This window comes from Sus scrofa, chromosome 12 (genome assembly GCF_054392235.1).
Source record: "Sus scrofa isolate SSC_HxYL_T2T_F1_AM1 chromosome 12, Sscrofa_HxYL_maternal_Yorkshire_Landrace_v2.0, whole genome shotgun sequence".
In the NCBI taxonomy this organism is placed as follows: domain Eukaryota; kingdom Metazoa; phylum Chordata; class Mammalia; order Artiodactyla; family Suidae; genus Sus; species Sus scrofa.
Genome location: NC_139394.1, coordinates 63,274,309 through 63,300,024, shown reverse-complemented (window position 1 = coordinate 63,300,024; position 25,716 = coordinate 63,274,309). Strand labels below are relative to the sequence as shown.

The 25,716-nt window shown below is 47.5% G+C and overlaps 1 protein-coding gene and 1 long non-coding RNA gene across 25 annotated transcripts in view; one reads left to right on the top strand and one right to left on the bottom strand.

The window, feature by feature from the left end:
* Positions 1-4,257, bottom strand: part of COX10 (cytochrome c oxidase assembly factor heme A:farnesyltransferase COX10) — a 110,387-nt gene extending 106,130 nt beyond the window's left edge. For 4 of the 5 annotated variants that reach the window (XR_014820226.1, XM_084982748.1, XM_084982747.1 and 1 more), the window contains exon 1: positions 4,126-4,257. Coding sequence is in view for 4 of the 5 variants with exons in the window: in XM_084982748.1 (XP_084838874.1) it covers positions 4,126-4,168 (43 nt within the window). In the remaining variant the exon portion in view is untranslated. 5 annotated transcript variants of the gene reach the window in all.
* Positions 4,258-4,308: 51 nt separating this feature from the next.
* LOC106508625 (uncharacterized) overlaps positions 4,309-25,716 on the top strand; it is a 37,622-nt gene continuing 16,214 nt past the window's right edge. For 2 of the 20 annotated variants that reach the window (XR_014821917.1, XR_014821903.1), the window contains exons 1-4: positions 4,309-4,562; positions 16,876-16,963; positions 20,997-21,215; positions 21,513-21,654. This is a non-coding gene — a long non-coding RNA (uncharacterized LOC106508625). Of the gene's footprint in view, positions 4,563-11,922; positions 12,083-16,875; positions 16,964-19,438; positions 19,521-20,764; positions 20,873-20,996; positions 21,216-21,512; positions 21,655-25,716 lie in introns of all 20 variants that reach the window. The other 18 variants (XR_014821919.1, XR_014821904.1, XR_014821901.1 and 15 more) reach the window with 17 other exon arrangements.

Here is a 25,716-nt window from a genome sequence, read left to right as displayed (position 1 = left end):
TGACGCTATCGAGCCAGCTAGGAAGAAACTATTTTCATTGTACCTGAATTCGACTTGCAGTCAACTGTCTCTAAACCTCTTCCAAACATCAACAAGCCCAGCGCTTCCATGCAAGGCCTCACCGCAGACAAGCTTTCACTGGGACAGCAGCACAGACCCCCCTTTTTCCCCCCCGCAGGGCGTCCATGACCCGAAGGAGCCCTGGTTCTCTGCCTGCCACCCATCACTTCTCAGCTTCCCGTGGCGGCTCCTTTTGCTGGATCTGCCAGGTCAAGATGACCCTTCTGAACACTCCCAACTGTCCCTGAACAAATGCCACCACAGGGGACTTTCTGATCCTCCACCCCGTTTCTAGGGCCTGTGCCCAGTTTGCTGAGTATCTCCAAGCAGACGGGCTGCAGCACGTCTCCAGGCTCAGTGCACTCGCACCCTTATCTCCACTATTTCCTGCTGAAGATAAAGCCATCGCCTCCGTGGGATCTCAGGGCACCTTGGATGCTTCCCTCATCACCTCATGCTCATCACCTCCAGTCGACGCTGAGATACTGGTCCCATCTGTGCTTCTCTTCGCTGAGTCTGACAGACCACGATCACCTCACACTTGGGCCACGGCACCCCTGCAGGATTCAAGCCGCCGGCCCAGCCTTGGTTAACTTCTTTCCTCTCCAACCCAAGTCCCATAGAGCCACCAGCTTTCGTCCTAAAGCCCAGAATCCTGTGACTCAGCCCAACACGCACCTGTACCTGGCTGTCTGCCCTCCACGGCCCACACCACAGTTCTCCCTGCTCCTCTGTGCTAGGCTGTTTGCTGGCTTGCGGTATCCTGCCTCCGGGCTGCCTGTCAAACGCCGACGTCTCTCCCAACTACTCCATCACTTTATACTCTCTTTGTGGCATTTCTTAATGCTGACCATTTCCAGGTCGTTTTTCCCAGTTCCTGCCGGGGAGGGCCTCTCCCTTCCTGGCCTTTGCTACAGCAGCTAGCAGAGGGCCTTCCCTGCAACGATGCGTGCTGTCTGATGACTGGGTGGCTCTCGCTGCTTACCTGGACTTCGGGAAGCTGAACTATCACTGACCCTTGGTGAGCGTGGCAATTAGCTTAGACCAGGGATAAGTCCCTCCTTCACTGAGATCATACCCTCAAACCTCAGCGAAGAACGAAATGCTTATTTTCCACGCACATGAATGTGTCATCTGTATACGTGTACAAGAAAGAAGAGCAGGGTTGAGCTCCGCCTGCTGACTGATATGTTATTTCCTTCAAACTCAGTTCTCTGATAGTAAAGGTCTCTTGCCTTTTTTTTTTCCTTTTCTTTTTTCTTTTTTTCTTTTTAGGGTGGCACCAGCAGCATATGGAAGTGCCCTGCCAGCTATGCCACAACCACAGCAACTCAGGCTCCAAGCCACGCCTGCAACCTACACCACAGCTCATGGCAATGCTGGATCCTTAACACACTGAGCAAGGCCAGGGATCGAACCCGCATCCTCACAGACACTAATTAGATTCATTTCCACTGAGCCACAATGGAAACTCCCCTTTGATGTGGTGTTTTCTTCCTTTTGTGCCTTGACGTTGTTTCTCTGACATACTACGATTTAAATACTAAAGATTATGTCTAGAAGGCATTAAGCCTTTTATTGTTCTGGGCCTTAATTCGAAATCGGTTTTGAGTGCCACTGGTCCAAAGAGAAATGCATGTTACCGTGAGAGAAAGAACCATCTTACAAAACATCCCTCAAGATGAAGAGGGTGAAAATGAGATTTTACAGGAAGACAAAGAAAAAACAGCTAGGAAACTGCACTTTTAACTGATGGAAACACTTCATTTAGGCAAAACATGTCACTCTCTATGAATCAGTGCCTAGAAACGTAAAGATGCTTTGGCCCTATGTAAACAATGGTAGGTCTAAAAATACACAGGGCTTTTAATAGATCCAGAGTCACGATTGCAGGGTTTTTAACACGAGGTAGCTGATAAGTAGATGAAAGGTCCTGGAAAAATTGTAATAGCTACAAAATACTTTGAAGCTTTAGAAGAACAGTCTGGCATGCCCGACAGACACCTAATATGGTCCAGTTTCCCTCTGCCCCCTTCCCACCACGCTGCTTCCATGTCAAACTCTCACACAGGATCGTCCACGTAGGTCACAGCAAGTTGTACAGGCCAATTACTAGCAGATATTCTGGTGATTACGTTCATAGCTTCAGGAAGCTAAGCTGTCTACTAATCACTCCCATACCAGCACCAAAAAGATGGATCCAAAAAAAAAGACGGATCCAGCAACAAACTACATGAACCAAATGCAGTGCACTTCCTGGGACTGGGGAATTCTGAGTTGTTAGGTGGCATTACCCTACTGAAAGCTGAAAATACAGAGCTGAAAGGGAAAAAGGCAGCTACTCTTGAGGAATGCACATGGGGGGGGGGGGAACCCTCCCTACAGAGGTGATAATTCAAGCACTACGAAAGGACGAGCTCTCTGAGAATGACTGCCTAAGGTCAGGATCAAAAACTCAGAGTCAGGGATGGTAGAAGGTGATAAGAAGTAACTCAAAGGAATCACAGACCCATGTACAGCAGATATTATCACGACATTGTAAATCAACTATATTCCAATAAAACTTAAAAAAAAAAATCGCAGACCCTTTAAAAAAATGTATCATTATGGAAAATTCCAGTCATGTGCGATAGCACAAGACAATAAGCCCCCCATTACTCCTCCTCCTCCAGCTTCAAAAGTTACCAAACCAGGGTCAATCTTGTTTCATCTACACACCTATCCACTTATCAACTTCCTCCCCTCCTTTGTGAACCAGAAGGGACCTTTGAGATAATCTAGTTGAATTGCCTCATTTTATAGACAAGCAATCAATTCTAGAAAACACAGTTGACATGCCCTGAGAGCACATAAAAGAGACCCATAAAATAAGAACATTATGAGAAAAGAGTGATAAAGGAATTTCAGAGTCACTGTGATCAACACTGCCAGATGCTGCAGAGAGCCAGGGATAGGTGAGGCCTGAAAACGTTTCTGGGATTTGACCAAAAGGGCATCCCTGTCTTCTACTCATCTCCAGTCTGGACCACCAGCAACACGTTCCTCACACATCAGTCATCATCCTAAATGACCAAGGGCCAAACAATGCCCAACTGCTCCTTGAATAGCTCCATCAGGACAAATTTCATTCATTCACGAATAATTACTGAGCACCAACAATGCACCCAGTTACTGTTTCCGGCACTGGGGACACAGCACTGAAGCAGAGAGACACTGCCCCTGCCTTCTCAAGGTTCCATTAGAATACATGGAGGAAGTACATAATAAAGCGGTTGTAAACAAACAATTACAGATGGTGCTAACTAACCACAATGAAAGAAACAGGGTGATGTGAGAAAGGGGGCAAGGGGGCTCCACTTTAGGTAGGGTGGTCAGGCCTCTCTGAACGGGTGCCACTGGAGGTGAGACCTAGCCAAAGGCCAAGAAGGTTCTTTCCACTTTCAACGTAAGAGTTGCGACAGGTCCTTGATGTGGAGGGTTATCAGGGGCCACGCGAATGGTGGAAAGACAAAAGTTGGGGGTAGGGGTGGTTATGGCCCGGTGTCGGACGTGGTCATTATCACTGTCATCAAGAAGCTTAGTATTGAAACAAGGCTCCAGGGGCCGGGCGGGGCGGGTGGTTAGCACTTCCCTAGTCCTGGGTTTACAAGTGAAACTTACGAGTCACTTACAAACGACTAGGCTCTAAGGCTCTGATAAGCCAACAAAGAGTATGGTGAAGCCCCTCGGTTCTACGCGGTCCTCCCTTCCGCAGCCTCCACTGTCTCTTAACAAAGAAGCACCAGACATCGCCCGCCCGCCCGCCCTACCCCCCCGGGGTGGGTGGGAGGGGATGGAGGCCGCGCGGACCCCCGGGACCCCAGTGCGAGGCTGGACCCCAGTGCGAGGCTGGACCCCAGCTCCGCAGCCTCGGCACTTAAGGCTACTCCAAAGCTCACTTCCTCCACGGGTGCCCAGATGACCTCGCCAAGGGCTCCCAAGGTTGCAGCCAGCCGCACCACGGCGTTGCACGTGGCAAAGAGAAGCGAATTCCCCCAAAGTCGTGCCCGGGGGCGGGTGCAGTACCTGTCAGGAGGCGTGGGGAGAGAGTGTGCGGGGATGCGGCCATCACGCACGAGTCGGGCCGCCCCTACTGGGAGCCCGGTGTCCTCTCCCCTCACCGGCTGCTGGGCGCCGCCATCTTCTTTCCCCGCCCTCCCGTGAGAAGAGCGGCGCTTCCGGTCCGTCATTTCCGGCGAGCGGGACCCGGAAGTGGGGGGCTGCGGCGGGAGGTGAGGGCCGCCTGCCTGGCCGGACCCCAGGGGTGTCGGACGGTGGGCAGGGCCTCCTGGGATCCCTGAGGCGCCGGCAGGAGGAGACGCCCTGGGGTCGGTGCCTCCACCTTCCCGTCCGGGCGGTTACAGCTTTCCCGCGTTCGCTGTCAGAGGCAGGGACCGGCGACCTCGGGGGCCTGGTCCCTGAGCCACAGCGGGGAGTCGTCCGAGCATCTCGGGATGAGGAAGGTGCGTGTAGGGTTTAAGACTTTGCGCGCTGGAGCGACGCCTGGGCTCCTGGCTCCGCCTCCTGACCCCTGACCTGTCGAGCGGGTTGCCTGAGCCCCCTGAGCTTGGTTCTGCGGCGGTGCGACGGGGACCATCGCAGCGTACGGTCCTCGGAGGTGGTGGGGCAATTAAACGCCGCCGCCTCAGCGGGAGGCCAGCCGGGTGCCAGCCGCGGGCCGGAACCAGCCAGTTGTCCGTGTGGTGGTTGGGAGGGCGAGTCTCGGCAGCCCTCGCGGCCTCCCTCGGGGGGTTTTGGGGTCAGAGGACCACAGTCACAGTGCAGGAGGGAGAGCGATGCGGCCTTGGGAAGAGAAGCGGGCCTGCATAACCGAGTTCGGGGAGGGTCGTTTCCCTGGCGTCCGTGCTCAGGCGAGCGACGGCCCGTGGGTTCGTCTCCGCTGACGTCGCCCGTCACGGGGGGTACTGAAAAGACCGAGACCCCCTGCTTGTGCAGGCGCCCATAGTGTGCCAGTGGCGCCGGGGGTGGCAGGTAACGAGGCCAGTGTGGAGGGGAGATGGAGAACCTGCCCCAGAAACCCGGTCAAGGTAACAGTTCTGGGTGGGTGGGTCAGGGAAGGCCTCGCAGATTGAAATTTCCTATCCCGTTGGAAGGAAATAGATTTTTCCCTGCGAACAGGGCAGGGAAGGGATCTTGCATGACACGATACTCAGATTAAATACTACGTGAAACGTTTCCAAACACCTTTGTAATTCTACATGTGCTTTTATAAACGTTCGGCGTGGACATCCATAGCAAAAGTTCACCTCTTTGGAAGGACTCTTTAAGGCCCAGAGTTTTATCTGCCCAGAGTCACCCAGCTGCTGAGTTCCAGACCCAACTGGTACCGCTTAGCAGGTGGTTTCCACCGCGGCTTAAGGCTTTATTCGCCTTGAACGTCTTGAACAGTCGCAGCCTCTGTGATTTATAAAGCACTGTACTTCAACCTTGGCCACCAGTCAGTCACCCTGGGGCTTTGAAAATGATGGATGCCTGAGCCACCTCCAGACCTATTAAGTCGGAGGGGTGTGCAGTGCATGGAAGGCACCTATAATTTTCTTTTTACAGCATCACAGGTGATTTTGGTACACAGAACTGAGAGTCACTAGATTCCAGGCTTTTTTTTTTTTTTTTTTTTTGGACAGGACAGCTACGTCTAAAAGGTTGATTCACATGCGTGTTATGTTTTGTGTACTCAGAAAATACGAATTCCTGAGTTCTGTAGCCTTGTGCTAGACAAGAAACTTAGTAGACGTGTTCCTCCTTAGCCAACAGATTTTTTTCCCCTTCATTTTCAATCCTTTCCAAAAATGGGGCCAAGGTAAGTTCCAGTATGTGAATGAATTACAGATTTTTATTTATTGAGAGAAACTGGAATAAATGTTATATGGGAGAAACGCCTAAAAGATGAGTAACATTCTGGCAGGATTGGCCAGGGAGTATATTCTTCTGTCCACTATGTAATTAAGTTAGTCTGTGTCAATAATCCCAAAACATAGGCCCCGGAAAAGTAATCCCTGGAGGTACTTCTGGAAGAAGAGACTTCCATGGCCATAAAGCGATTTGGCCCTCTGCCACCCGTAGCTGCAGGGAGGCTGAGGGAGCAGAGAGCAGGACTACAATGATAAACCTAGGCTGGTCACAGTCCACAGTCCAGACATCCTGCCGCCTCAAATCAAACTAAAATGATGTTAAATGGAGAAAAAAAGTACAGAGAATGGGTTTTGGTTAAGCAGCTAAAAGGGTCTGCCACAACTTTGCTGAACCTGTTGTTTTCCAAGTATTTGGGACAACCGTTTTGTGAAATAGCATCAAAACTTGGAAAGTGCTAGCTTTGTGTGTGTGCATGTGCGTGTGCACGTGTGTGCATGCACACACACACACACACACACACACAGCCGGACAATTGAGCAAACCATTAGGGGATTAGACTGTTTGTATGGACAGTTTTTCTTATTCTAAAGTGGATCTGACTCCCCGATTTGGAACGATCTTGCCTCATTGGACTTACTTTTCCTTAGAAAATGCCATCCAATCCACCAGCCATGCCCTTTGGTCACTGTAGATTAATAGGACGTGTAGAGATGGGCCTCAGATGTCCATCCAGCTACATCTTTTCATTTTATGGATTTGGAAACTGAGGTCCGAAAAGGTGAAGTAATTGACTCTCTGTGATAGACCTTTGTCTGCAGACATCCAGGCCAGCATCTTTCCATGTCGTCATCTTCTTTCCTGGCCCTACCCTGCCTGAGGATCTTCACTAATGAAATGTTGTAGAGCCCCACAGTTCTGCGTATTTATTTCACTGTGGATTTGGGGGTTTTCACATTTCATGTAAAATAAGGATGTTTTGTAGGTTATGCTTTTAACCTGCTTGTTTTGTTCAATATTGCTTATGGAAAGAGCTATGAAGAATTAAAAGCATTATTTTTAGCTAAAAGTATAATTTTAATTATCCCATCATTACTGAAAGTTGAATCATATTCAATTTTATGTTAATGTCATTAACTACAGCGATCACTTGCTTATGTATTTTTAAACATGAGTCTAAATAATCAATGTAAAACTTTGTACTTTGTCGCTTACAATTAATGTTATCGCACTTCACCTAGGTAATGCCTTAGCACTCAGCTAAAAACTAAGCTACTTTCAAGTCCCATGTTGTCCCATTGTGGATTTGCTTCAAAATTTGAAAGCAAAATTTCAATAAAATTTCTTCTTAGGGAGTCTGTGCTGAATCAAATCTGCATTTATACCATATGACGTGACTTCTGAGTAGATGCTAACTCTTTGAAAGCCTTGATGAATTCCCTATGATAAAGACTAGTGTTCTCTAGGAAAAATCCCAGCTTAGATGCACAGCTTAATCTGTTGGCACAGAACTATCGAAAAGCAAAATAAATTTCACAACCTAAGGGATAGGCAAAGGAAGGATCTGAATAGAGTTTTTTCAAAGAAGCTCCCCGAGTGGCCAATGAGTACCTAAAAGATGGTCAGCATCGTTAGCAGTCAGAGACATACAGCTTAGATCCTCATTGAGATACAACTGCATCCTCCTGAAAGGGCTACAAGCAAGAGGACAGATAAGAGATAACACAGAGTGAGAGTGTGGGGAAACTGGAACCAGATACGCTGCAGGGGGGGAATGTAAAATGGTGCAGCTGCCTTTGAAAACAGTCTGGCAGCTTTTCAAAGAATTAAATGCATAAAGGGCTTTCATGTGATCCAGCAGTTCCACTCCTGGATGGAGAAATGAAGATACACTTACTCAACAAGAAAAAGACAACCAATTTAAAAGTGGGCAAAAAATTTGAATAGACTTCTTTTTCCAAAGAAGGTATGCAGATGGCTATAAACACAGGAAAAGATGCTCGACATCCTGGAGTTCTGACTAGGAACCATGAACTTGCAGGTTCAACCTTTGGCCTCGCTCAGTGGGTTAAGGATCCGGCATTGATGTGAGCTGTGGTGTAGGTCTCAGATGTGGCTCGGATCCTGCGTTGCTGTGGCTCTGGCATAGGCCGGCGGCTGCAGCCCCAATTAGACCCCAGCCTGGGAACCTCCATATGCCACGGGTGCAACCCTAAAAAGCAAAAAAAGAAAAAAGATGCTCAACCTCATTGGTCATTAGGGAAGTGCAAGTCGAAACCTCAGTGAGATACCACTTCACACCCATGAGGAAGGCTGTCATCTAAGTCACATGGTAGCAAGTGTTGAGGACGTGGAGAAATCAGAATCTGTGTACATTGTTGCTGGGAAAACAAACGGCATAGCCACTTGGGATAATACAGCTTGACAGTTCCTCAGTAGGTTCTCCGTAGAGTTACCATGTGATCCAGCAGTTCCATTCCTAGGGCTGTACCCGAGAGAAATGAGAGTGTCCACAGAGAAGCTTGTCCATGAACATTCATAGCTGCATTATTCACAGTAGCCAGAAAGCAGAAACAGTTCAGGTGTCAATTAACTGATTAATGGATAAATAAAACGTATATCCATTCAGGGGAATATTGGCCATAAAAAGGAATTGATCCATACTGCAATGTGGATGAACCCTGAAAACATGCTAAGTGAAAGAAGCCAGTCACAGAAGATGACACATTTTCTGGTTTCATTTGCATGAAACATCCAGAATAGATAGATCCACAGAAACAGAAAGTGCATCTGTGGCTGCCTAGGGCTGGTGCAGGAAGTCAAGAGAAATGACAGGTGACTGCTGATCGGTACAGAGTTTACTTCTGGGGGGCAGAATGAAAATGACCCAAAATTTGTACAACTCAATATACTAAAAAACATTGAACTGTACATGTTAAGCAGATGAATTAGATGGTATGTGAATTGTATCTCAATAAGCCTGTTAATGCGGGTAAAGTTAGGAAGGGCACCTCTCCGGGACCAGAGGTGACAGGTCACAGTGTGGCACAGAGACTGCTCATCACCTCCCAGTAGCTGCTCTTCCCGTGCGTAGATTGGAGGACACGGCTACCGGAACAAAGGCTGCATTGTCCAACCCCCCATGCAGCTTGGTGTGACTTTGTGACTGATTCCGGGCAATGGGATGTCAGTGGAAGCAATGCGTCTAACTTCTCAGTGGCCTTACCAGTCATGGGCAAGCCCTTCCCTGCGTGCTGGAATGCAGATGAGATGGCTGGAATTTGAACAACATCTTGGGTCGTGAGGTACAAGCCACATGTCGAAGCCAGCCGAGCAACAAACCAGGTGGAGTCCCATGTCCCTACTGGATGTGGAGCTGCCATCCTAGCCCTGGATTCACTCTGTGACGGGGAAACAAACTTCTACCTTGTGTAACACAGTGTGTGACTTCGGAGTTTCTGTCACATGCCTTCCTACGGAATTCAAACCAACAGGCATTAATGTGAATATAGATTAGTTAAGTTAAGGGAACTAGTGTGCCTGGCTTGTTCGTAGCTCAGAAAATGATAGATAGCTCTTCCTACTCACTGATTCCTCTTGTGCTTCAAAAAAAGCAGCCAAAGTAAAGTGTTACTAGTTCAAAAAATATATTTATAGAAGGGAAATTTGGGGTTATAACATTTCAAAAGTGTACTGTAATAAAGTAGCTTGAAGTTTATGGAACTCAGAATCTGGAAAAAGCAAGTTTTTTTAAGAACAAAAGGAATTGTGTGCTCTCCCTGTGCTTTTTAGGAACCACATTGGATATTCCTGGGCTTGCTGCCAAGTCAGGTTTTGGAGAGACGGTCAAAAGGAGTGACATTCTGCTCTCAACTTCACGTGTTCTCTTTGGATTGAGGCTCTTGAGGTTTTGGAAATTTTCCTTGGGATTTTCCTCTAACAGAATAGACTCTCCGCCCCCACCGTCACCCTTGAGTGCTCTTCCCCTGGTCCCACGATGTTGGGAGGAGGTGTGACGAGCCCTCCTGCTTTGAAAGGGGCCCCAGGCAAGGCTGGGTGCCCACCGGCTCCAGTGCTGCTCACCAGTGTCAGCTCCCCCGAGTGTGTGTGGCCAGAGCTCAGTGTGATGGTAGACAGTGGCTTTTATCTGCCCTCATCCTGGAGGCGCAGGAGAAGCAGCGCTGCTACAATAGTCCCCTCAGGAGTGGGGAAGCGTGGGGGGTGGCAGGACCCTCCCCGCCTTGGGCTGTGTCTTCCCAGTGACGCCACCAAGTCAGGTGGGGTCAGGAGCCGGAAATCTTAGTACAGATTTGACCAGAGAATTTAACCCAGAGATGAGCAGGTGCAGAGCTATCAACTAGGTAATAGGGTAGAAAAGGACTCTAAGGTGTCACAGAGGTGACCACTTCAGGAAGCAGCTGCCACCTCTGCTGGGGAGGAGGAGATGGGAAAGGTCCGATTATGATGCCGCAGAAGCTGAGAGGAGTGGGCTCTGCTCTACGGATGCTCTGCTCGCTGGAGGGACTCTGGTTCTTCAAGTGCCAGAGACGCTGCCCGCGGCCTCAGCTGCTTGGGTAATGGAGCCCTGGATCAGGGCACCAGGAGCCGAAGGTGGAGGAGGGAGCCCTTCCAGCCCCATCCTGCAGCGTCGCCAGCCCTTCTGGGCAGAGCCCCACCCGGAGCCAACCTGCAGGGTTGCTCCGCAGATTCCCGCTCAGCACCAGCAGGCACAGCATTCAGCTGAGGTTTGGAGCCAGAGCAGATAACAGCTGTGCCTTCTTAGGTGGGGAGATGTCCCCCTGTAAGTGGGCAGGTCAGCAGCTGCCTACAAGCTTGAATAACCCAGTCAGTTCCTCGGATCTCATAATAGTACCTCCAGGCTGACAGAGAAGGATCCTCGTCCAAAGTCACCCCAGCCAGATGTTACACCTCAGTTGTAACCTCTCCCAGCTCTACCCCCAGGGCTGATTCCATCCGGGAGTTTGGGGGGGTATCAAAAGTGGAGAGGAGTTCCCTGGTAGTCAGGTGGTTAAGGATCCAGCATTGTCCCTGCCGGGGCTTGGATTTGATCCAGGGCCTGAGAACTTAGGCGTGTTGTGGGCATAGCCAAAAGAATTAAAAAAACAAATAAAAATCAAAACAGATTTTAAAAAATAAAAGTGGAAAGAGAAGTTGAGGAATGAAGAAAAATGAAACAGCAGCGGGGAACATGCTAGAGCAACTTCTCTTCACTGCCAGGGCCTCCCTCCTTCAGCAGACAGGTGCTGATTGTGAGGGAAGCAAGAGCAGCCCAGGACGGCAGTCGCGCTTGCCTCCAGTCCCAGTGATCTCATCCACACCTGCCCAGAGTTCCTGACAGCCCGGGAGGCCACAGGACCCAGTTCTGGCCAAAAAGGAGAACCCCCACCAGCAAGGTTGAGGGGAAAATTTCTTGGACGGCCAGAGCCGTGCAGAGGGCGGTGCCCTGGGCCTTCCCTGCCTTTCATTCTCGGGAAGCTAAGCTGAGAATGGAATTCCTGGCCCTGAGGCAGCCACCTCGCCATTGTCAGGTGCTGAGGACACCGTCCCCGGGGGGCAGAGTGGGCAGAGAGCCCAGGTTCTGGATCCCTGTGGGCTGCTGCTCCAAGCCTGGAAGGGCTGTCTCTGCTCCCCTGTTGCTCTCAGCAGTGTTCTGCTTCTGCTCCTTTGGGGGTTTCCTGTTCATTGCACCCCTGATACATTCCAGAGTGGGGCGGGGAGCCCAGCAAGCTGCCGCAGAGCTTCCTGAGGGAGGCGATGGGGAGGAACCACTGGAATGGTGTCAGACAGCTGCCGAGCAGGTCGTGTCGAACAGAAATACCGCAAACAACGCAGTGGCTCCAGGAGGATGCAAGTGCACAAGGGTTTAAGTGACGCCCAGATAAAAAGTGCCGTTTTGTGCCAATGAGCTCCTCTCTTTGCCGTTTACTGTAGGCCCAGCTCCCCTGCTGCTGTCAGAGTGTCCTGCTTCCCCCCCTCAGGAAAGCACACCTTTCCTGGTCTCCTCCTCCCTGGAATCTTGAACTCTGGTGAAGAACATGGTGAAATGTTCCAAGTGTAGCAGGGGCGTTACTGAAAGGGAAAATCGTAACCGGTAAGGAGCACATCCTTAGACACACCTTTTCCTATCAGCTACCAGGACTCCTGAAAACAGTGCCCCTGTACTCCGGTGAACGTGACCTAGAGACGTCCTAGGAACGAGGAGATTTGCTAGAGGCAGATGAGTAAGGAGAGTCCCAGAACGGTTCGTCTCAGAACAACAATAATGAGCAAGCCGCCAGGAAAGCAGAAAGATCACATCTTTTGTAAAATTAGCCCCTAGTTCTCCTCTGTGGCTCTTCTGGCTCCCTTTTTCTGCTCCCTTTTCTTGCACTTTTCAGACAATCAGGAGCAGGAAACGAGGATGTTGATTTCTCTCTTGGGAAAAGTACCAGTGCATGTTTGCAAACGATGCCATTTCTTTACGCTTTCTCATGACATCTGCTTTCCTTTTCCCAAGAACCCTGAGGGCTGTCATTCCCATCTTCAGATGAAGAGCTCGAGACCCTAAAAGATAGCAAAAGCTTAAATACTTTTTTCCTGGTTCACATAGCCAGAAAGCAAGAACCACGGCTAGAATTGAAACCCGCCGGATTCCAAGACATGTGTTCCTAATCCTGATACTGGGCCGCCTCCCGTATTTGATGTATTAGGAGTCCTCATTATCTGGCTCTTTTTCATACTAGTCTAGAGTTTCACATTTCATCGAAGTGGTGAAATTCTTGAAGTCCAGCCTCAACAAATTACTTGATTTTGCGTTTTCTGACTCAGGTTCAAATTCCTTTGACCTCATTTTCTATATTTATAGACCAGGAAATACTAATACCAGGTCCACTACTTTAATTACATTGTACTTTCAATACTTAGTGAGAGTTCACGTCTGGACACCTTCGAATAGTACTCATTCCCGAGGCCTACTCAAGACCTTCGAATCAGAAATCCTTAGGGCTGGGCTGGGAATCCACAGTGAAGCAAAATGACTGTTCTTTTTAAAAAGTCACACAAGCTTTGTATAAAACTGTCAAGAGCGCAGAAGAAGAAAGCAAGCATCCCCAGGAGCAAGCCCCCCCCACCCCCGGAGGAGGGTGATGGTGACAGTGGCAGCGGTGATGATCACAGCACAGACAAGCCAGTCCTCCTGTGTCCCAGATCTCACACATCTTGTCTCATCTGCTTACCTCTCCCTTCCCAGCAGTCTTCGAGCTGACACACTGTTACCCACATGTACAGATAAAGTGATGGCGGCTCACGGTCTTTGAGCATCTGTCTCTACTAGTTTCCTCAGACTGAGATAACAAAGTACCACAGGGAGTTCCCATCGTGGCTCCGCAGTAATGAACCTGACTAGTATCCATAAGGATGAGGGTTCGATCCCTGGCCTCACTGTGGGTTAAGGATACGGTGTTGCTGTGAGCTCTGTTGCAGGTCACATGTGGCTCAGATCTGGTATTCCTGTGGCTGTGGCGTAGGCTGGCAACTGCAGCTCCAATTCAACCCCTAGCCTGGGAACATCCATATGCTGTGGGTACGGCCCTAAAAGTAAAAAAAAAAAAAAGTACCACAAGCTGGGTGGCTTAGAACAGCAGATGAACCCAGCCAGTCGTGAGGCTGGAAGTGGGGCATCTCGGTGTCAGCAGGGCCGTGCTCCCGTTGAAGCCTCCCTGAGGCTCCTTCCTTCCTCTTCCAGCTGCCGATAGCCTGGGGCAGTCCATGCCTGGGCTAGTCGGTGCCTGGGCTTTTGTGTGCCATCTCTGCCTCTCTCTTCACCTGACAGTCTCACTTCTGTGTGTGTCTGTGCCCAAATTTCCCTCTTTTAAGGACAGGAGTCTTCTTGGATGAGGGCCCACCCCTGGCAAGTCATCATAAGTGATTCCATCTGCCAAGACCCAATTTCCAAATAAGGTGACATGCTGAGGTCCTGGGGCCCAGGACTTCAACTTACCTTTTTAGAAGACACAGTTCGACCCAGACGCTATCCAAGGATACAATGGCTAGTAGAGTGTGAGACTGGATTTAAACTTGGGTGATGTTAGAACCTGGCCCCATGGCTGTGAGCCACCACCTATTCTATCTTGGCGATGCCCTCGGGGCCTTGTGCTGTGGTGCCTTCAGCAGGGGAAGGAGTAATAAACGCAGAAAACATCTTGCAACTCTTGAGAAAAAATTTGTTTATGAGAACACAAACCCTGGGGCTAGTCTCAGACATTTGCTCTACAACAGTTAGCTACAAACAACTCCACAGCATTTTGAGGTGGGGGGTGAGTTACGATGGAAGAACTTTACACCCAGCAATTTGTCTTTCAGTGGCACAGGCGGGCATTCTCAGAAATGCAAGGGCTCCGAAAATATTCCACATGTTGAAAAACTATTTGAACATACATTCCAGTGGTTCATAGGGTTTGGGATTATGTAGACCAGAAAAAAATCTCAAAAATAATTTGGAAACCAACGGACGGATTGCCAACTTTTAACTTTGTAAAGGCATTTAAAGCCAATCAAACTGCCATCGAGTGCACACATATAATGGCTTCATAAAAGATAGATCGTCTTAACGCCAAAAATATGAAAAGGCTGTAACCTGGTAGCTATTTCAAGGGGGAAGTTTAACTTTATGAAAAAATATTTGTATTTAATACATCTTACCCCAGAGCGGTGAAGAACTTTCTCTGTAGATAAGATCTCAACCCTGAAGGGGTTTTTGAAAACCAGGAACTCCCAGGGACCCAACGAAGGATAAGCGAAAATGGGGCCTGGCCAGAAGTCGGGATTTATGCCACTGAGGGAAAAATGCGATTTGAAACTGACCATAATCATTTCCATTTTCTAAGGAGCGTTTCAGGGGGCAAATAAATCTTTGCAGTGCTACCCCTGCCACCGAGAGAGGGTGGTGGAGGCAGAGAGGAAAAGAGAGAACTTGTTCCCTCTGCTGACATCTGGGCTTCCACTTAGTTTTTTCCGAGTTCTCACGAAAAGACCTATGCAAGGACCCCTGGTTTGAAATGATGCTTTGCATTCGCACATTTAATTAACACTCCCTCCCTGAGCCTCTGTAAAAAGAGCGTGCCTGCATGCAAACTGAGGGTACGGTACTGCCCGCTTGGCTGTAATTGCTAAAAACTTCTGCACGCTCAAGTACAGGTGAGGCCAGCCTGGGAAAAGAGCCCATCAATCAGCGGTTCATGACATATAAAGGGTGAGACTCGAGACTGGAGGAAGAGGAGGGGACCAGGACCTCCCTCCCAAACGTACAGGACGAGGGGCCGGGAGCCAGGACAAACAGAGTCTGTAGGCCAGCATACCGGGGACAGACACGGAGGCTGCTCGAAGCGTTCAATCGCATTTATTTTTGGAATGAGTTCCTGGACTAAGTAAAGAGGGGCAGCAGTGGAGCCAGCTTAAAGCTGAGGAAGTGGGTTTGAGTCGGGAAATTCTGCCCTGGAGCGTTGCCCTAGAGCCCAAGCTAAGTGTGAAGTAGAACCACAATCAGGAATGGCAGCTCTGAGGGACCGCGGTGATGTCCCTTCCCCACATCAGTTCCGTCCTCACCTGCGAGGCAGATGGACCTCCTGTCTGGCATAAAGTAACACTGCGGTACATCAGAACCCGACTTCCTTATCGCCATAGCAACAGAGATGTCGCTCTGAAAGACGTGCGCCAAATAAGACATCTGCAACCTTTACGCAGGGATTTATTTGTACTAGGGGAACAACTAAATCCTCAGATGAAATGTCTTGACACAAATGAAAGGTTCCCTCCTTGCTACTGGAAGCTTGATGCCCGCCGGTGACTTGTCAAGGCCGCTGAATTCCAAGCAGTAACCCGGAGATGCAGGCTGCCTCCCCCTCGTGTGTGGCTCCACCATCCTCAGTATGTACCCTCTGCGGTCGCCACCTTATTAAAGAAGGAGGTGCACGTGGGCTCTTGATGCCCTCTGATCGTAGGTGGCAGATGTCTTTTATGCTTCCAGCCCATTGTCCAGGACGAATCAGATGTCCTCGACGTAACTGCAAGGCAAGGGCGTCAGGAGAAGCAGGTGAGCAGTGAAGGACGTGATCACCCGTCTACACAGGGGCAGAAAAATGACACGCATACCCTGCGTCTGCATCAGGAGAGATAGTTATAGCGACTTTATTTTTCAAAAATTCTTTGTTAGAGTTGATTTACAAGTTCTGTCTGTTTCTGCTGTACAGAAAAGTGACCCCGCCATACATGCGTCTATGTTCTTTCTCTCACATAATCTTCAATCCTGTTTTATCACAAGCGATTGGATGTAGTTCCCTGGTAATGACTTTAATTCTCTCATATATAACGGAATGGCTGTAACATAAGCCCTGACACGGTCCTTAATAAAATAAAGCCAGGGTTTTTCAGGAAGGATAAATGAGCAAGAATAACCAGGAAAAGTTGGGAAGTAAAGTAGAACAAGGCAGCAATCTCCGCTCAGGTGTTAAAATGTATGGTGAAGCTCCAGTTGTTAAAATGATCTGGTGGGACTTGCCCAGAATAGATAGCAAGATCATTGGAATAGAATGAAAAGTCTATGAACAGGCCAAAGAGTATCTAGGGATTTAGTGTGTTTAGATAAGCGCAGCATGTTAAATCAGCATGGAAACGAGTGTTTCTCTTCAAAACAGCACAGGAACCACTGACTCGCCACGTGGGAGGGAACGTACCCTGTTCCTCAGGCTCTTCTCCGAAATGTGCTTCAGGTGGATCAGAACGTTAAATGAGTTAATAGAGGAAGATGGAGGCTTGGGAAGGCGAGTCTTAGCGGGACTCGATGGAGATAGAGATGCTTGCACTTGTTTAACCTAAAAATGTTAAATGTTTTTGTGCCCCAAACAACAGATCAAGTTGAATCAAAAAAGAGGAAAGAAAGCCCATCGCGTGTGACAGACAAGAAAGTGCTACCGTTAAAAGGCAAACAGTTCTAGAGGTAAATAAGAAATGCACAAAATTGGAGTTCCCGTCGTGGCACAGTGGTTAACGAATCCGACTAGGAACCATGAGGTTGCGGGTTCGGTCCCTGCCCTTGCTCTGTGGGTTAACGATCCGGCGTTGCTGTGAGCTGTGGTGTAGGTTGCAGACGCGGCTCAGATCCTGCGTTGCTGTGGCTCTGGTGTAGACCGGCGGCTACAGCTCTGATTAGACCCCTAGCCTGGGAACTTCCATATGCCACGGGAGCGGCCCAAGAAATGGCAAAAAGACCAAAAAAAAAAAAAAAAAAAAAAAAGAAATGCACAAAATTGTATGAGCAGATGGGCTTTTTTTTTTAAGGGCTGCACCCGCGGCGTATGGAGGTTCCTAGGCTAGGGGTTGAATTGGAGCTGTAGCTACCAGCCACAGCCACAGCAACTTGGGATCTAAGCTGCCTCTGGGACCTACACCACAGCTCACGGCAATGCCAGATCCTTAACCCACTGAGCGAGGCCAGGGATCCAACCTGCCACCTCATGGTTTCTAGTCAGATTTGTTTCTGCTGAGCCACGATGGGAACTCCTGGGCATATTTTTTGATGACCCAAAATTTCAACATCGCAAGTGTCAAAGAAGTACAAATTCCGGAAAACTGACACCGACTTCTGCCTATTGAATTGGCAGAGAAAAAATGATAATCACTCAGTGCTCTTAGGGTTCAGGATGACGAGGAGAGAAAACTTATACACACTTGTCTTCTGCCTCCATATCCACAAGTTCCAGCTCTACGGATTCAACCAACTTCTAATCAAAAATATTTTTTTAAAGAATTCCAGAAAGTTCCTAAAAGCAGAAGTTAAGTTTGCTGCCCACCAGTGAGTATTTATGTAGCATTTGCGTTGTATGGGGTATTATAAATGATGTAGAGATGATTTCAAGTGCATGGGAGGCTGTGTGTAGGTTCTGTGCAAACACTGCACCATTTTATATAAATGAGGGACTTGAGCATCCGTGGAGCTTGGTAACCGTGGATGTTTTGGAATCAAAGCCCCACGGACACCGAAGGCTATGCTCCCTGGAAAGCAGTTTGTATTAAAAGTCTCAAAAAGTTCCTGGAGTTCCCATCGTGGCTCAGCAGAGACGAATCTCACTGGCATCCATGAGGACTCAGGGTCCATTCCTGGCCTCAGCTCAGTGGGTTAAGTGTTGCCATGAGCTGTGGTGTAGGTCACAGACAAGGCTTAGATCCTGTGATGCTGTGGCTGTGGTGTAGGCTGGCGGCTACAGCTCAGTTTTGACCCCTAGCCTGGGAACCTCCGTATGCTGCAGGTGCAGCCCTAAAAATCAAAAAAGTAAAAATAAAAAAATAAATGTCTCAAAAAGTTCCTGGGGAGTTCCCGTCGTGGCGCAGTGGTTAACGAATCCGACTAGGAACCATGAGGTTGCGGGTTCGATCCTTGGCCTCGCTCAGTGGGTTAAGGATCCGGTCTTGCCATGAGCTGTGGTGTAGGTTGCAGACGCGGCTCGGATCTCACCTTGCTGTGGCTCTGGCGTAGGCCAGTGGTTACAGCTCCAATTAGACCCCTAGCCTGGGAACCTCCACATGCCACGGGAGGCGGCCCTAGAAAAGACAAACAAAGTTCCTATCTGGGCAGTCTACTTCTAGAAATGTATCCCAAGGGAATAATAATAAATTTGTAGAAATAATGATTTAGTAAAATATTTACCCAAATCTCAGTTTTAGAAGCAAAGTTTGAAAACAACCTAAATGTTTAGTAATAATTCTTGGTACACATCCACTGTGTCTTGACTGAGTAAATTGCTTTCTGTCCATCTGCACAGACCTTGTAAATATTGCTGGGAAGGTTGTTTATAGGCATTAAAATGTTCCTAGTCTGTATTTGAATGAACAAAGCCAGCTACCTACAGTATGTTCCTGTTTTAACGTTGAAGTTTTTATATATGCCTTAAAACTTCTAGAAGCGTGTGTTCAGCATTAACAGCCATTACCTGTGGTTGACAGAATTAAAGCAATTTATAATCTTTTTCATTCTCTATTTTGAAAATATATACATCATACAATAAGTATTATGTCTCACTTAATTTTAAAAAATGGGGAAAGTGGAGGGAAAAAAATCGTGAGACTCCTGGAGTGGCCACTGCCAGGGTCTGGCAAGTGGAGCAAAAACAGAGAAAGACCGTCTTGCCCTCGGGGCTGCCTGAAAACAGCCTCTTTCAGAGCCGGCTGTGTCTTTGCCACGGCTTTGTATTCCAGCAGCTGGTTTCACAGACCGGCTCGGCCAAGTACAGCGTGTGCCACACCAGGTGGTTTTTGGAGCTCGCCAGGTATGAGTAACGCTTGCTCTTTTGCCTTTGGATGAGTCCGTGTGGGGCGCCGAGCTGTTGACAGAACCTGCGCTGAGAACAACGTTTATTTATATCCACGCACAATCGTTCACGTCTAAATTGAGGGCTTTCTCCTAATTTGCTCACAGTGTGCAAACATTTGCAGTCCCTCTGCTGATGATCCTGGGTTTGGTTTGGCTGGGCTTGAGCAAATGAAAAGGAACCAGGACGGTGAGTGCAGCTGAATGCTGTGATTCATGTGTGGAAACAGGGCACAGTTGCTTCTAAGATACATGTTGGGGACACTGAGATCTCTAGACTTCTTTTTTATACCTTGAGGGCAAATTCATCTGTGTCCTGCTCCTGCTGGAAGATGTTTTTAAGACTGTGTGTGTGTGTGTGTGTGTGTGTGTGTGTGTGTGTGTGTGTGTGTAGACTGGCTAGGAATGGGCCGTTTGTATCCGTGGGTGTCTTTCTGGAACAGGAACATGCCCATAAGCCTCTGCTTGGTATGAAAAAGGTCAAATATACAAAAAGCAGAGAGATATGTATAATGACGCTCCCCAAGTAGGAGTAGGTGTCATTGCTTCAGCAATCGTCAACATAGGGCCAATCCTGTGTCCCTTATAACATGAGACACTACAAATGCCAGCTGCTGCGGAGCTGGCATTGGAAGTCTGAGAAACTCTTCTCTGTAAGTGGGATTAGGCAGCCAGACAGGCCTGACCTGAAGCTGGCCTGAGCCTTATAAGTTGCTGCTGGGTTGATCTTCGGCCACGTCACCTTTCTGACCGTCATCTGTGAAAAGGAAATACAGTCCACACCTTACAGGACAATTGCCTTAACCCAAGGCTCCCTTCTTTGTTTCCAGCAGGTCCTTAATTGCTATTTTATTACTGTTTCTACATGTCTGTCTAGAGTGGACAACCTAAAGGAAACAAAGAGAAAGTCCTCCCCAATATTCAGACCTCCAAACAGGCTGATAAATAACCACTGCCCACCTGCCGAGGTCATCGGTCAGGGATGAGCACCTGCCGGGAATTAACCCTGTAACTGGCAACTGGTGCTGGTGTGAGCTGCTGCCTTCTCATTGTAAATGGCAAATACATACCGAGATGGTTCCAAATTTCACCAGTATGGCCTGAACAATTTTTTTTTAACACTTCCTCCACTAGCTGGCCCCTTGCTTGGGTTCAGGCCCAGAGCTGCCCACAGGGTGATCCGTGTGCTCTCATGAGTCCATGTCGATGAATTTTTCAGCCCACCTTCTACCAGGGAAGAGAAAACAGAGCAGGCCTGTGTTGATGGGAAGCTAGTGAGTTAGGAGAGATGGGGAGGAAGCCTGGGGAGCTGCTGCTCTGGTGGTGGGACCTATGGGGGAAAGATGAGCGTGTGACTCACCTGGGTGGAGTGCCCAGAACAGGAGGAGTCCCCGAACCTGGAGCTATGAGGCGAGCCAGCACCTGGGCCCACAGGTGCTCCAGCTTTCTGGGGATCCTCCTCCAGCATCGCCAAAGCCTGGGCCGGGCGCATCCACTTAACTCACGGGGCAGGCTCCCAGTTTTTGAAGGATCTTCACACCGGTAAGTTCAGAGGCAGTGAGACCTCAGGCGGGTTCAGTCTGTCCCCGAGGACTCAGATTATGCTTGTGGGTCCCCCTTGTTCTCTTCTACCTCATCTCCATCTTCCTCTCTCCACTGCCCGCAGCCTCCAGCAGCAGCCGCCTTATAGACACTGCTTAGCCCGGTCCTGCACTTGCTCAGGTCCGGTCTCTGTAACAGAACACACGCGCATCTCGTGATGGTGCTTCTCTGATGGAGCCTTAGCCGATGCGCAGAAGTAGACAACTGTGTTGGGGCGGAGGAGGTGCCCTGAACTCCAGCTCAGCCCTCCTCCTCCCAAGCCCTTCCATCCTAGGATCAACAGGTAGAGCCACCACACCCTCTGCTCTTTGCCATTCCCAGCACAAAGGGGAGGAGGAGAAGGCCAACCCCAGAAGCTCCACCTAGCAACTGCCATTGGCCCCCTCCTTCTCTTCCTGCATCTTCAGGCGAAGCTCTGGAGTGGGGTCGTTCTAGCTGGTTGCCTCTGGGGGTTCTGCTACCCAGAAAAGAAGCACGTGTTGGGGGGGAGGGCGGCCGTCTCTGCAGAGACGGGCAAGAGGAGTGGCCCTCACGGCGGGGACGTGAAGTCCTGACGGCTAAGCTACCTCTGTGCCTTCAGGAGCCTGTGACTGACTACAGCAGGAGAGCAGGCGTGGCATGGATCCCGTGCAAGCCGGCAGTGGAGACCCAGCGCCTGAGAGTGACGTGGGGAACTAGCAGGAGCTAGAAGTGACTTAGGACGAGCTTTTGTAAAGCTGAGGGTACGTTTACCGGGGGGTGTTTTCTGGAAGAGTCACTTTACACTCTGACTTCAAGAAGACACAGGATGCAGCATAGAGTGAAGGGGGTGGAGGGCTGGGGCAGCTGCAGAGTAAGACTATTTCTCATTTGGAGTAGACTCTGCATTTGGTGGTGTTAACTGTTGCTTGACTTGTGTACTTTGGATTCCAAGGTAAAAGTCTGAATGTGTGTGCCGTCGAGATGTGCATTTTGGTGAAAGAGAAACTAAGTAATATGTATTTTTCCTTCAGTTTTACTTGTAAACCAGAAGGGTTTGGGTTTTTTTGTTTTTTGTTTTGTTTTGTGTGTGTGTGTGTGTAGACTAGAGGCCTTTAAATATAGAAAATCACAAGGGAAAAAATCCATATTAGAAAAAAAATGTATCTCAGGAAACCAACTTTACAGCACTGCTCGGGACTTTTGCTTGACTGTCCCCTTCAAATGATAACTAAAGTGCATTTGGTATAAGTACTGGAGAGCTGAGGAGAGTCTAGAAAAAGAGCCAAAGAGGAAAATTACTGTATTAAATTTTTTTCATCGCTTCCAGCCGTTACTTTATGGAGAAGGTAGCCAAGGCCTGTATTTACAACGCCTGCTTTTATTTACTGGACTACTGCTGCTTTTAAAATGGGTCAAGGGTCCTATGTAGTTTTAATTTTATTGTCCTATTTTCATTTAAACTCAAAAGTAATTAGTTCCTTAAAAATGAGCAGATAAACACACTGAGCTTAAGTACCTTAAAGGTGTTTTAAACACTGACGTAAAAATCAGTACTTCATACAGATGATTATTTTATCAAGAAATTATGAAATATTTGGACTATTAGAAAACGTTGTCCAGAATGTGAGACTTAAGTATGTATATCCATTGTTTGGTATCAGGAAAGTTTGAATTTGCTTAGGAGCTCCTTAAAGATTGACAATTATGTTGTTAAAAAAATTAAGCAAACCCAAAGAACTCATCTTTTTTCTGATGAGTCACCTCGTTTGCCAAGTTAAAAAATGTAGAAACAGGCACTTAGTGCTGATTTAAAGCATGATGTTACATGGTATTAGGAATCTCTGTCTCAAAAATAAATAATGGGGAGTTCCCCTGCAGCTCGGCAGGTTAAGAACCCAATAGTGTCTGTGAGGATGCAGCTTTTTGATCCCTGGCCTCCATCAGTGGGTTAAGGATTTGGCGTTGCTACAAGCTGCAGTGTAGGTCGGAGATACGGCTCAGATCTGGTGTTGCCGTGGCTGTGGTGTAAGCTCCCAACCCCAGTAACTTCCATATGCTACAGGGGCAGCCCTAAAAAGATTAAATAAATAAATCAATAAACGGTACAAGACTGGGCACAAGAAAGGGTAGCAGGTCTGATTCTCAGGCCACAGACACAGGGGAGAAAGAAGTGTATCTTCTCTTGTGTACTTTATTCCATTTTTGGGGGTAAGCACTTACCTTCTAATCCAAGCTTGTATTCCACCACCATAGAGGTAACTTTGCCAGTTGTGGGTTCATTGCCCTTTTCACTGTGACTTAAAAGTTCAACAAGTTTTAGAACTCACAGAGAAGATAAACTAAAAAAAAATCTCTTGAAAAAATATGCAAGAAATGGGGCTGACACAACTAGATTATCTACATGCAAATCAAAAATGAATCTAGGTAGGAGTTCCCGTCATGGCACAGTGGTTAACAAATCTGACTAGGAACTATGAGGTTGCAGGTTCGATACTTGGCCTCGCTCAGTGGGTTAAGGATCTGGCATTGATGTGAGCTGCAGTGTAGGTTGCAGATGCGGCTCGGATCCTGAGTTGTTGTGGCTGTGGTGTAGGCCGGCAGCTACAGCTCCAATTAGACCCCTAGCCTGGGAACCTCCATATGCTGCAGGTGCGGCCCTAGAGAAGACAAAAAAAAAAAAAAAAAAAAAAAAAAAAAAGAATCTAGGTAGATGTTACACTTTCACAAAAGTGAACTCAGAATGGATTATAGACCTAAATGTAAAATGTAAAACCTACACAACTGCTGGAAGATAACATAAGAGAAAATATATGTGACCTAGGGTTTGATGGTAACATCTGAGACAAAACACCATTTAAAAGCTTCTGCTCTGCAAAAGAGACAGTATTCATAGAATGAAAAGACAGGAGTGGCTCAGAAAGTTAAGGATTCAGCATTGTCACTGCAGTGACCTGGGTTGCTCCTGTGGCATGGGTTCTGTCCCTGGCATGAGAACTTCCATATGCTGCAGGTGTGGCCAAAAAATAAAGAGAGAGAAAATGAAAAGGCAGACTACAGACTAAGATAAAAATCTTTGCAAAACACATATTAGATAGAGGACTGGTATCCAGGATGTATAAAGAACTCTTAAAGTTGAAAAACAACCCATTGAAAATAGGCAAGAGATCTGTACAGATATATATATATATATATATATATATATATACACATATATATAATATATATATATAAAATATATAGCAAATAAGCATAAGAAAAGATGTTCAACATCATGTGTGACTGGGGAAATGTACATTAAAACAACGAGATGCCACCACACACCGATGAGAGTGGCCAAAAATCCAGAACATCACAACATCAGGTGCTGGGGAGGATGAGGAGCAACAGGAACCCTTGTTCATTGCCGGTGGGAATACCGAAGGGTACGGCCACTTCGGAAGACAGTTTGGTTGTTTCTTACAAAACTAAATATGTTCTTGCCAGATGATCTGGCACTTGTGCTCATTGGTATTTATGCAAAAGTATTGAAATGTTACGTCCACCTAAAAACCTGCTCACTGGTGTTTACAGAAGCTTTGTTTATCATTGCCCAAACTTAGAAGCACCCAGGATGCCCTTCAGTGGGTGAATGGATAAATAAACTGGGGTCCATGCAGACAAGGGGGTATCATTCAGAACTAAAAAGAAATGAACCAACAAGCCATGAAAGACATGGGGGAGCCTTAAATGCGTATGACTAAGTGAAAGAAGCCAGTCCGAAGGAGCAACACTGTGTATGATCCCAACTATATGACGTTCTAGAAAAGTTTTTTTAAAAAAAAAAAAACAAAAAAAACAGGGTGCAAAGGTTTGGGGAGGAAAGGATGGATGAGTACCGCAAAGAGGATTTTTACGAAATGCGTCTATCACGCTGCAGGACACCGCGATGGGGAATTACGCATCATGATGCAGTGTAGATTTGTCAAGGTCATGGCACGGACAGCACTGAGAGCTCCGATGTAAACCACGGACTTTAGTTTGGTTACTGACAATGTATTGATATTGGCTCACTGAGTATAACGAATGACCACACTGACTCAAGATGTTAATCATGGTAATTACGGTAATTGGGAGGAATGTGAGGAGCATGTGGGAGCTCTACCTTTCTCTTAACTTCTTCTAAAAACCGGAACACCTAAATCTGAAGAGAAAATGGAGAGATCTCGTGTAAACACAAACTATTTCCAATAGGAAAGAACAGAGCAGGCCAAGAGGAGCAATAAAAAAAAAAAAATTGATGATTTGTTTTATAGGAGAACCATTTAGATATTTAAATCAAAGGGCAAAATTAATGTCAGGCAACTTTAATAAAAGTGCATCTATATTATCTGAATTAAAATTTTAATTTTAAGGAATTTAAATATGACGGGAAAAACTAGGAATTTTCCCCTACTATCTATCTATCTATCTATCTATATATCAGAATAAATGAAGCAATTAAAATGTAATTCTGCTGGAAAAGTATAACCTAAATATTTTATATCGAGCCAGTATTTTGTATGTGCAAATGCAACAGGAACTTTTTTAGATATAATTGAGGACTCAGAAAAGATTCTTCTTATATGTCAGTCCTGAAAGAAAATGCCCTGAAAATATCCTGATCACTAGAAACGAATTATAGCAAAGAATTGAAGCAAAGACTACAGCATAAAAGAAATGGTGATGTATCCTAAAAGCATAAAAATGTTGACATTTCATCATCAGTAAGTCTACAAATTACAAATGTTGGAGAGAATGTGGAGAAAAGGGAGCCCTCCTACACTCTTGGTGGAAATGTAAATTGG